At 34.2% G+C, this 12,513-nt stretch overlaps 1 protein-coding gene across 6 annotated transcripts in view; it reads right to left on the reverse strand.

Annotated features, from left to right (window-relative positions):
* Ipo11 (importin 11) overlaps positions 1-12,513 on the reverse strand; it is a 207,335-nt gene that overhangs the window by 21,659 nt on the left and 173,163 nt on the right. For all 6 annotated transcript variants that reach the window (XM_078015991.1, XM_078015989.1, XM_013356118.4 and 3 more), the window contains 2 exons: positions 9,847-9,942; positions 893-977 (listed from right to left, as the gene is read on the reverse strand). In XM_078015991.1, the coding sequence (XP_077872117.1) occupies positions 893-977; positions 9,847-9,942 (181 nt within the window). The remainder of the gene's footprint in view (positions 1-892; positions 978-9,846; positions 9,943-12,513) is intronic.

Raw genomic sequence — 12,513 nt, forward strand, 5'->3', positions numbered from 1 at the left:
TTTATGTGAGCAAGCAGTTAATTTAATTTTAGGGCATTTGGGGGCTAGGGCAAGGAGGGTACCTTGTATTGAACTCAGGGCCACTAGGGCACTGAGCCACATCCCTAGCCCTATTTTGTGGTTTTATTTAGAGACAGGGTCTCACTGAGTTGCTTAGCATCTTGCTGTTGCTGAGCTGGCTTTGAATTTCTCCTGTCTCAGCCTCCTGAAGCTGCTGGGATTACAGGTGTGTGCCACCAAGCCCAGCATTAAGGGCATTTTTATACTGACCTGTGATGCAGATCAGAAAAAGTTCACTGTGGGAATTCATAAAATAATAGGTAATGAAAGCGATTTCATTGTTTCTGTCCCAAAACAGAAAGGTTTGAAAGTCACAAGTATTTTATAAGTAAAAGATTAAAACCCCTGGGGGGATGGATAGGGAAGAATGAAAAAACTTCCGATTGTGCAGAGGAGAGAGGGGAGAAGAGGGTGTATGGGAATGTAGGGTGGAATGAGACGGACACTGTTACATGTATGATTACACTACTGGTGTGGACTCTGTACCATGTTCAACCAGAGAAAGGAGAAGTTATGCTCCATTTGTGTACATGTGTCAAAACGCATTCTACTATCATGTATAATTAGAACAAATTAAAAAAAAAAGATTAAAACCTCTGCTCTGCTAAGACAAAATTATTTCAGATCAACTTCCTGTAGTAGGAATAAAACTTACCTGTTTTAGGGTACACTCCAAGTTTCACAACTCAAATACCTAATAGTTCTGTAACAAGGGATAGGTAGAGAGATACACAGATGGATGGACAAATAAACCAAGAGATATTTTCAAACCTAGAGAAAATAATGAAGATGTGGTTTTCCTTAATTTTCAGAAGCTCCTTTTTTAACTTACCAACTTCTTCCTCTTGTCTTGTTCTGTGGGTGGTTCTTCATCTTCTGTCACTTTTGGTTCCTCAAGATGAGACATCAACATACAGCTACAATTAAAAAAAAGTGTGGGGGACATGTTCTAAATAAATAAAAGTATTTCAAATACACTAAGAATAACCCCTGAAAAAAATCACCAAAAACATGAAGAGTTCTACATACTAAAATGTGAGAAATACTTAGGTAAATAAGATTTATATTTCAATAAGTTCTTTTTTTAATTATAAAAGGTATCATACTTTAAAAAAGGGCTAGTTACATCAAAAAATTCTAGAAAACAGAGAGGCTACATTTTGGGAGCAAATTTTTGCCAAATGAATGTCAGATAGAGCATTAATCTCCAGGATACATAAAGAACTCAAAAAACTTAACACCAAAAAAATATAAACAACCCCATTAGTAAATGCAATGAACCAAAATGCTGTCATATATCACTAATTAAAATAAATAAAATTCTAGAGCATTTTACTTGAGCTTTTGAAACAGTAAATTATAAGGAGCTGAGCAGATACTTCTCAGAAGATATACATCCAATCAACAATTATATAAAAAAATGTTCAACATTTCTAGTAATTAGAGAAATGCAAATCAAAACTAAGATTTCATCTCACTCCAGTCAGAATGGCAGCTATCAAGAATAAAGACAACAATAAATGTTGGCAAGGATGTAGGGAAAAAAGTATACTCATATATTGCTGGTGGGACTGCAATTTGGTGCAACCAATCTGGAAAGCAGTATGGAGATTCTTTAGAAAACTTAGAAAGGAACCAACCGTTTGACCCAGCTATTCCACTCCTTGGTTTATACCCAAAGGACTTAAAAGTCAGCATATATAGTAAGGCAGCCACAGCAATGTTCATAGCAGTTCAACTCACAATAGCTAAACTGTAGAAGCAACCTAGATGCCCTTCAATAGATGAATGGATAAAGAAACTGTGGTATATATACACAATGGAATATTACTCAGCATTAAAAGATAATAAGATTATGGCATTTGCAGGTAAATGGATGGAGCTGGGGAATATTATGCTAAGCAAAGTAAGCCAATCCCCAAAATATCAAAAGCCAAATGTTCTCTCTGATAAGTGGACGCTGACTATTATTTTCTTAAGGGAGGAACATGAGAAAATGAAGGAACTTTGGGCAAAAGGGAGGGAGGGGTGGGGAGGGTACACTGAGGCAGAAAAGATAGTGGAATGAGATGGCAACATCGTGTACAACCAGCGAAATGAAAAATTGTGCTGCAATTGTGTGCAATGAATCAAAATGCATTCTGCTGTCATATATACCTAATTAAAATAAATAAAATTCATTTTAAATTCATTTAAAAGAGCATTTTACTTGAGCTTTTGAAATAGTAAATTATAAGAAATTTATTTATAGGCAACTTTTGAACTACATGACAAAACAAACTAAATACCTTATATCTTTCTTAAAAATTGACATATAAAATATTTCTTTCCCCCAGCTTTGATGTCTGCAGATATTACATGTAATAATTTAAACAGTGATGTCATTACAACACCATTAATTATGCATCAATCTATTTTGTGCCTCAAATGATATTTCCATGCTCTGAAGTACTTGTCCCTGACAGTACTGGTCCCTTTAGGACAGTTATAAATCATTCTTTTTTTGATTATCTGCATCACTGCTCCCCATCATTACCAGAGATAATAGAAAGAGTCTCCTATTCAGTCAACACTGGTTCTAAGGAGACAAGAAATGAATATTGTCTAGTGAATCACCCTGATGGAATAGACACCACACTTTCATAATTTAGAACAGGAGAATTCAGTAATTTATCAGAGTCAGTGGTTCCTAACCAATAAACTATGGCAAAGACAGTCTGGTTTCTCTTATATTTTGCAGCAAGTACAGGAGAAAGACAATTTGTGACTTGGCTGAACTTTTCCTTGGTGAACATGGGAACCTCATCCTTGTTCCTCACCATTAAAATTGTTTTTGGAAGAACTGCTTCTGACCCAGTCACAATGGTGTGATCAAATAGTAAGAACCTTAGTCCTGAAAACCAGAAAGAGTTCAATTCCTAACTAATTGCATGGCCATGATCTCTCAGAGCTATAATGCTTCTATCTACTGCAATTAAAATACAGCAGTGCACAAATGGCTGTCTAACAAACTCTGGCACCAAGAAAATACATGATTATATCAACCCAAAAGCTATTTAATAAGTAAATGTCTTGGAAGTCTAGATCCCAGTTTGTATTTTAGAACTGAATACATTATCTATTTTATACCAGCTGCACTTGAATTCTAATTGCAATAGATGTGGGTCTTCATAGAAGCACACTTTATTTTGCATCAAATTAACTTATTTGTATAGCCAAAATTCTCTGTTCTGGTTTACCTATGTTCAAAGATAGTAATATAAGTATTTTAATACATAAAAAATTTTCCTCCTTTTCTTTTAATGACCAAACATTACCCAAATAGAATATTTATGCTTTGCATTTCTGCAAATTATATTCATTTGGGTCTCAGGAAAATGAAAATATTAAAATTTTTTTCTTTGATTAAAGAGCCCAATGCTGATATTCTCTTATAGGATAATCTCCCATTAAACATCAAATGTCACTTTGCTAACAAAAAGTAGCTAAATAATCATTTTTTACTTAAAAGGCATATAAGAATTAATAGATTTCTAGTAGGTTAAAAATGTGTGGGTTGTGAATGTCATAATTATAGGACTAACACTTATAGCCACACCTCCACTCTATATTCAGAACAGAAATCATTGGAAACCTCCAGACACTCTAGATGCTAAATCAAAATCTTTCTCAACAAGAAACTCCAACCAGCAAAACACACCAACAAGTGATGGCATAAAATAAGAAACCCTTTAAATTATTTCTGATTAATTTACAAGGTACTTATAGTAACAACTTCATTTAATCTACACAAACTCTGCCTGAGAATTTGTATTTCTCACAGTTTCCTCTTGTGATTTTCTTTCATGATATACTCCATGCTGATGCTAACATTGTTGCTGAGGTGAGGGGATACACACACTTTGTTAACCATGGTCCTGTATTAGGAGAAATCACCATATGCTTCCTACTTGCATTTCTATCTTTTTGGCGCTGGTGAAACTGATTTCAACAATAATTATTTTTAATGCTATGTAACTAGCTTTCAGGTAGCTAATATAAAATACCTACTTTATGGTCTGGCCTAATTCACACAAAACTAAACTCACAATATTATTCAGTTGGTCTATGTAGTCTACTTTAGTTGCTTCCATAATCATCTTTCTTAAAGTAACAGAATCCTAAATCTGTCCAATTATCCTCACCTTCCATGCCACCATAATCTTTGAAAGAGGCTGAGCCCAGTCTCAGGGCCAGCAGCTCAATAAGCAAGGATGTTGATCCCATCCTCGTGGTCAACGACTGCTTGCAGCAGTGGCATATTTAATAAATTCTAGTCAACTGGACATGAGGGAAAATCCGATGAAATGATTTCTAGAAAAGGTTTACCATGATCTTAAAAATGGCATGAAGAAAAAGATCACTTGTCTGTTCCTGGTCTCGTGCCTGCGCCTACTTTGTGTGGATGTGCGAGGTCCATGCAAATGAGAGTAATGTGCTCACCAGATGGAATAGAAAGAAATCGGGTCTTTAATATGGTTAGTAAGGCTAAAATTAGTGACTCCGCCACTTACCTACAGTAGTTTTTTTGTCACAGATAACCAATTCTTTATTGTTAAAGTTGAAAGTCCTTTTTTAGTCCCTTATATAAATACCTTATGAAAAATTCATTTCTGAGTCTAAGCCAAGAAACAGTCTCCCTCTCCTGATAAACCTACAAGAACCATTCGTGTAATTAAAAAAAAAAAATTTTTTTTTTCCTTTTAACTGTAGTTGGATAGCTCACAACTGTTTTCTATCCAGATGTCACAGGTTTCCAGAGTCAAGGTTTGTTTTTCAAATTCCTTCAATCTTGTGCTAACAGCTTTCTGTTACAGTGAATATGTGCTTTTCAAATGCACTGTCTCAAATTCTTCTTGTGTCAGAATATAAGCAGGTAACTAAATGCGGCAATTAGCAGTGTAGAAAAAGTGTCTTGAAGAACAGAGAAAGAAGCAATGAATTCTCTGAGTCTAGAAAGGTTATTTACCAAGTAGAGCAAAGCATAGGGCATGACACACCAAGAGAAGAAATGACTAGTCAAGGCATGAGTATAAAAGTATATGGCAGGGATGGGGTTGTAGCTCAGGGGTAGAGTACTTGCCTAACATATGTGAGGCACTAGGTTTGATTCTCAGCACCACATATAAAATAAATGTCCATCAACAACTAAAAAAATAAAAATAAGACAATATATATATTTTAAAAGTGTATGGCATTTTAGGGGAATGATGAGCCATCCGGGGAAGCAAGAGAGAAAGCTAGGGTTGTAGATGGAAGGTCACCATAGAATAGGGTCCCATCATCTGCCTTCTGTAAATAAGTCGGCTTTTTATTTTAGGAAAGTAGGAGAGCATGAATGAGAAGAGGAAAATGGAAAAGAGAAGCCCAGTGAAGTCACTAGGACCTACAGGAGTTACAATAACATATAGGTGATATCCTAAGAATCAAGAAATGAGAGGGGCTGGGATTGTGGCTCAGCGGTAGAACGCTCGTCTAGCACGGGTGGGACCCTGATAGACCCAACCTGATCTTTTATTAAAATTGGGAGCCATCTTGCCACAAAGCCATGAAAAGCTAATTTTGGCTTTACTATAAATTACTGCAAATTCTGAACTTGCTTGGAATGCCTGCCCGTGCCTTGAACTCACCCATGCCTGGCTCTCTGACCAGATAGCAGCCCTCTCTGAAACTTTAGTGACACCTCATAAATATTGGCCTTCCCTGGCCAGACAACGACCCTCTCTGAGGCTCTAATGGTCCTCATAAATTCTGATGTTGGGGCCAGCAAAAAATGTAAACTACCATTAGTGTGATGCTTGTCAAGAGTTCTGTTATCTGTAACTCCCCTTTTGTGTAACTTTCTGGGCTATAAAGTTGGGCTGTAGGAAAGGTGGGGTTGCTGTTTTGTTCCCGCTGTTTTGGGAGGGAAAGGCAGTCCGGCCAGTCGAGATAATAAGCTTGCTTTAATTTGATTTTAATTGGAGTCAGTGGTCTTTTCTTGCGTCCTGGTCTAACAACCCGGGTTCGATCCTCAGCACCACATAAAAATAAAGGCATTGTTTTGTATCCATCTACACCTAAAAAATTTTTTTAAAAATGAGGTTCCTTCTAGTATTCCCATACATTCTAAAGAACATCTGTTGTGTCAACAGAGTAAATGAAGGAGAAAAAATCAATTTACTTCTGTTTCAAATAAGACTACTTCTTTTATAGCTGGTATGTTCCACACTCTATAGCCTTAAAAACCATGATTTATGAGTCCTTTTCTAGTAAATTTTATTGCCTTTAGGCTTCCTAAAATGCCAACTAAATTCTTCCTTTTTACTTCCCCAAAGGTTGGCAAAGGATTAGCGATTTCATTTCCCAATGTTCCTGACACAAAATAGCATATAAGAAAATGAAAACATGCTAACTAGATGGCCAATCTCTAGCCTAATACATTTTCCTAGTTTAATGTAACAAACTCTACTAACTTGAAATAAAATAACAAATTAACAAACCCAGATTCATAAACTTTCAAAATGAAACTCCTCTTTCTTCCACAAGGATTCATTTTCAATACTAGTCTCAAGAAACTCTACTATCAAAATAAATAACAGTCCATTGGTGACTCTATTTCTTGGAACATAAACTTTTATTTTTAGTTAAATAAAGGTGGGACTATTGGAATAAAAAAAAAAAAACTTCCACCCCCCCCACCAAAACGTTAAATTTTAAAATGCTTATATGATTGCATTATGAGGATATTTATGGTGCAAATAAGCATAGGCTGTTCAATAAAGCACAATTATTTTTTTAAAATTATATATGTATGTCACCTGAACTTACATACCTTTTAATGCTCTCTAGCCACACCTATTTATCACCAATCTCTGCCAATCTTTTTCATAAAATCAATCTCAAATTCATCTCAGCATTGTTCATCAAGTCCAGATTACTATAACACCTAAATATTTTCCTCACCTCCAATGCAGTAGATTCTCAATTTTACCAGTCTGTCTCCCTTCTACAGACTGTGAGCACTATCCAGGCAGAGTTTCAGTGGCTTCCTTTCACAGCACAGTGGTGGGCATACACAAGTCTGAATAAAGAGATCTGTCAACAAGGCTTCCTTAGTGTGAAGGGTTTAATTTTATCTGTCAGTTTGTCTGTGCTACCAGTGCCCAAATACTTGGCTAAATATTATTCTAGATGCGTCACTGAGGTTGTTTCTAGATGAAATTAGCATTTGAATCAGCAGAGATAATTACAGCTGCTTGCCCACCCTGTGGCCTCAGTCAATCTCCTGAAGGCCTGAAGAGAACAAAACTGCTGAATAAAAAGAATTCACTATTGCCTGCTTCAAGCTTGGATGTGAAGCTTTTCCCGACTTCAGGCCTGGGCTACAATTTAAACTGTAGACCTTGTCTCAGCCTCCATAATCATGGGAACCAGTTTCTTGTAATAAATCTCTGTATTATATACTCTTATTGTTTCTTTCTCTGGAGAAGCCTAATACATTATTTATATAGGTAAAGAAAGGGTTTTCTCCTTTGTTCTAATTCATTCTCAATTAAGACAACAATAAAAAATTCTACAGAACCAGATAGATTAATGTTTAAATAAACAGAAAGGGAAGCTAGATGCCAAGTTAGCTATGTAAGTAAATATTTTATGTTTCTTATGTGAACTTTTCTAAAGTCTCAATTATTCCCCGTGGTCTTCTGAACTGAAACTTATAGAACTCTATATAATTCATAGAATTAGAGGGGGATGATTTGTCAAACATCTAGTTACTCTTAGAAACAGGCTCAGAAAAGCTAGGTAATTTGTTTCTCTTCCGTACTTCCATCTGCTAAATCTCACCATAGGATAAAAGCAACTGCCAACAAGTCTGGGAATCTAAGAAAAGGAAAAGTGGAAGGTCAATGTTCTAACTACCTATGAACACTAACCCTGCATGTAGGCCTTTCTAGTTTGTAATGGTTTCCTACTCGGTTTGCTTTCTTCCAACATTTCCTCTTTCAAACCAAAACTTTTTCCTTCATACTGAACTTATTAAGATTTTTTTTAAAAAAAAGATTTAAATGTTTTTAGTTGTAGTTGGATACAATATCTTTATTTATTTTTATGTGGTGCTGTGGATTGAACCCAGGACCTTGTATGTTGTAGGCAAGGTCCTGGGTTCTATTGCTGAGTCACAACCCCAGCCCGACTAAGACTTTTCTTGACTCTTCCACACATCTATTGATCATTACATTTTTCTGGGCTGTGATCCTGATTTTTAATATAATGACACTGCAGTATTTAATTTCTAAACTTCTAACAATTTCCAGATTCTCATCTTCTACAGTTAAAACACATTTTGTTCTACTTCCTATATCCTAGTTCTCATCCTTCCTTGAAGATTATATCACAGTACCCTTTCTTTGAGTTTCTATTAAAGCATGACCTAGAGTTCTACTATGCAGTATACACAAAAGGTACATAACTGCCTTTACTCTCTATATTTTCATGTGCTGTGAGCCATGCCCTTCTCCCAACTACATTATATGGTTCAAAGAGAAGAACAGGAACATCTGAACATACCCTAAATATTCACAAATAGTTGTAAAATTTTTCACATAATGTATTTAAAAAAATAAAACACTTTTTCCAGTCATGTGCCACAAACTCTAATCAGTTAACTTTTTAAAAAATTGCCTATATCCATGAATGGTTTAATATTTTTGGTTTGTAATCACAAAAAAGTTTGATGCTCCCACTCCATATAAGCTGTTTCCTTAAAAACTAAGTGACAAATCAGGTATATTTTTATTTATGTTTAATGAGATTTAACAACATATATTTGCTTTCCATATTTTTCAAAAAAATATGATTCAAATGGCAATGGCCATAATTCAAATGGCAATCCCATTTGAGATAAAGACTTTGTAAGAAGAATACAGACTTATCAATGTTTTTAATGAGGAGTAAAACAGTCTAGAATCTCATGAAGCCCTTCTTATCATGATATAAACATGCCCTTTATTAATAGTAATAAGAGGGAAATTACAACAATCCTACAAACTGCAAAAAGATAGATTGATTTTTTTTAAATACCTTCATTTTATTTATCTATTTTTATATGGTGCTGAGGATTGAACCCAGTGCCTGGCAGGGACTAGGCGAGCACTCTACCTCTGAGCCACAACCCCAGCCCTACTCTGATTTTTAATAAAAGAAAAATTCAAATTAATAATTGTATAAAAATGAGACTATCAGATTCCTGATAACATGATTTAACTATTCTTCCAAAGAATATAATTTTAACTATTATTTTTTGGAACTAATTAATCATCACATGACACCCTTACCCAACACTATGAAAAGCACTAGAGATGTTTCAACCAGACAAATACAGAGTAACACATCTCATTTCACCCTAAAACTGGCCTGGATAGGGAAATTTTGTAAACTGAAAATAAAAACATGCAGAAAATATCATTTAGAAAGAAATTTATATGCTAATATGCATTTGCGATTTTTAAAAATATTAAATCAGAAAACAATGATTGCATCAAAGAATCCAGAATACAACAAAGTTGATTCCAAGATCAAACATACATAATATATAAATATTTACAAAAAATATATAAACAAAATGGTGAATAAAAAATTTTCTGTATAAAAGACAAAATTGTAAGATTTCTATACTGTACTTATATGATAATAATGAAAAAATAACAAGCAGCATATACTTGATTATTCCAATACAAATGTGATTAAATTGAAGAATCCACCTACTCTTTATAAGTTCCTGTTTCAGGATCTTCTGTCATGACATCATGTAGACCCTCCACTGAGATATTGATAATCCCACAGAATTTATCTTGGATAACACTAGAATAAAAGAACAACAAAAATATCAACCAAAACAACAACAACAACAACAAAAAACAGGTTAGCTGGAATACTTTAACAGGCTAATTTGTTTTTAAAATCTAAATATTGTCTTGAACATTAAGAGAAACTTTAGTTCTGAAATACAAAAGAAACTTTCAAAATGTATTTCTTAAAGCAAAAATTTTATATTGAAAATGCTTTGCATATAACATTATAAATTTCTTTCAAATATTATTAGTGTATATAAATGCAGAGGAATAGATTATATAGGTAATAGAGTTTAAGACTTTAACATAATATTTTGTATTATTTTATAACTACAGATAAAGACACAAAAGTGGTGGCAAAAATCTGTTATTTTTGGCTGCACCCATCTGTAACTCCAATGACTTTGGAGGCTGAGGCAGGAAGACAAATTCAAGGCCAGCCATAGCAGTTTAGGGAGACTTATTTCAAAATAAAAGGTCTTGGGAATGTAGTTTTGTGGTTCACTACAAAACCTGGGTTCATTTCCCAGCATCAAACCCCAAATCTTGGCTCTTCTGAAGATACAAAGATATGAACAAGAAAAAAATTTATAGTCTGTAAAGAAAATATTTGTAAAATGTATGTCTGCTATACATTTTACAAATAAATAAAGAACTCTGAAAACTCAATAAGATAAAAAATAAATTCATTTTGAAATAGTTAAAATCTGAAGAGACTCTTCATTGAAGAAGATACTCAGGTGGCATGTGAGAACCTGAAAGGATATTCAACATGATTAGGTGTTAGAGAAATGCACATTAAAATCATGAGACTTTAATTAATAGTAAAATTATGAAGACTGACAGTACCAAGTGTTGGAAAGAATGAAAACAGAAATTGTAACACATTGCTATTAATAACTTAAATGGAATATTTATTTCAGAAGACATGTCAATTTTTACAAAGTTAAATATATACCACACAACGAAGAAATCCCACTCCTAGGTATTTACCTAAGCCAATACAAGTATTCTAAGGCCTGAATATGAATATTTATGGCAGCATTATTCATAACATCCTCAAACTGCAAATGACTCCAATGTCTAAAGAATGCCTCAACAAATTGTGGAACACTTTAAAAAAAAAAAAATACTGGAGATTGAACTCAGGGACACTCAACCACATCCCTAGCCCTATTTTGTATTTTATTTAGAGTTTTAAAATACACCACCTGCAGTTGAGCAGCATGACTTACACTGAAGGCATAAAGTGGACACCCATTACACCACCTTACTTCAGAAGGATATTTTTATGTTATTGTATTTTCTGGATGGAAGAACTAAAACTCTAAAGATAGAAATACATATACAGCCGATCTTATTTGGTTCAGTGAGAAATAAGCTAGAAAAAAAGAAAGCCAAGTTAGTTTAGCTACTATATAATTCATTTCTTCAGGTCTCAGTCTCCTCCCTCTGTAAATGAAGGCTGGACTAAGAGAGGGCAAATATGGAGATAGAAGAGATCCATTGCTGAAAACCATAATTAAACAAACCTCCATGCTAAGGCAGGCAGGATCTGAGATTTTCTTGTCGTATCAGCATTCTGACAGCTATCAGCATTGATTTCAATTTTAAAAGACAAAAGTCCTCCATATTATCATTTCCAGGGCCCTTGATCTGCCCTTTATTTCAATATTATGTAGAGACAATCCCCTCACCTACAAGCCTCAACTCCATATCTATGAAAACCAGAAATTTCACAAGTAATTAAATGTCATTGCTGAGTACTGTTTTATTTTTTCCCTCAAAATGCTGATTATGAATTTTCCTAACAGATATCTAGTAACCAAAGTGTGAATGTGTTCTACTATGTGATGTGAAAATTAATTATGAAGTAGCTCCATTAGGAAAAATTTCTCTCACCCTGGAGTACCTATTAAGTACCACAAAGGACACGAGACTCGAATTCTAAGGTTGGAAAAAGAGAAAATGACTATGGCCCAGAGTAGAAAAGAATTGAAGGCTGGCTTTGAATGGGAGGTGCTGACTCTAGAAAGCAAGAAAAACTGAAGAAGAGGAATGGGAGGAAAATATCAACGCCATATTCTGCAATCAGTATAAAAAGAGAATTTACAGAATAATTATCTTCAAATCAGTCAAATTTAAAAAACGCTCATCAAAAAAGATGCACCTTAATTACTTCTCATCAAGCAGCAAATTGGAAAAAAGTATGCCCAAATTATAGAAAAACAAAAAACCAAAGGCACTTCTACTTTCCTGGTATATAAAATAGGTATTTGAATAAAATAAGCATTAAGAAGTTATAAATTCATTTATTCCTATTGCATGTATTACAAAAACATTCCCCCTAAATTTGTAAGTGTAGCATTTTATAATAAAGCCTTAAAAAAGACTTATATGCTATATAGCAGTCTTATTATATATAACCTTCAGTTGTAGCATTAAGCCTCTGCTTCATGTTTAATTCATAACACTCTCAACCTTTGTATTTTATAAATTAAGAATCAGTCTTGTTTTTTTCTTTTTTATAACACTCAATCTTAATTCAAGGAATTAAGTGCTTTAAATGTGATTAGACATT

The sequence above is a fragment of the Ictidomys tridecemlineatus genome, chromosome 1 (assembly GCF_052094955.1).
Source record: "Ictidomys tridecemlineatus isolate mIctTri1 chromosome 1, mIctTri1.hap1, whole genome shotgun sequence".
Taxonomy (NCBI): domain Eukaryota; kingdom Metazoa; phylum Chordata; class Mammalia; order Rodentia; family Sciuridae; genus Ictidomys; species Ictidomys tridecemlineatus.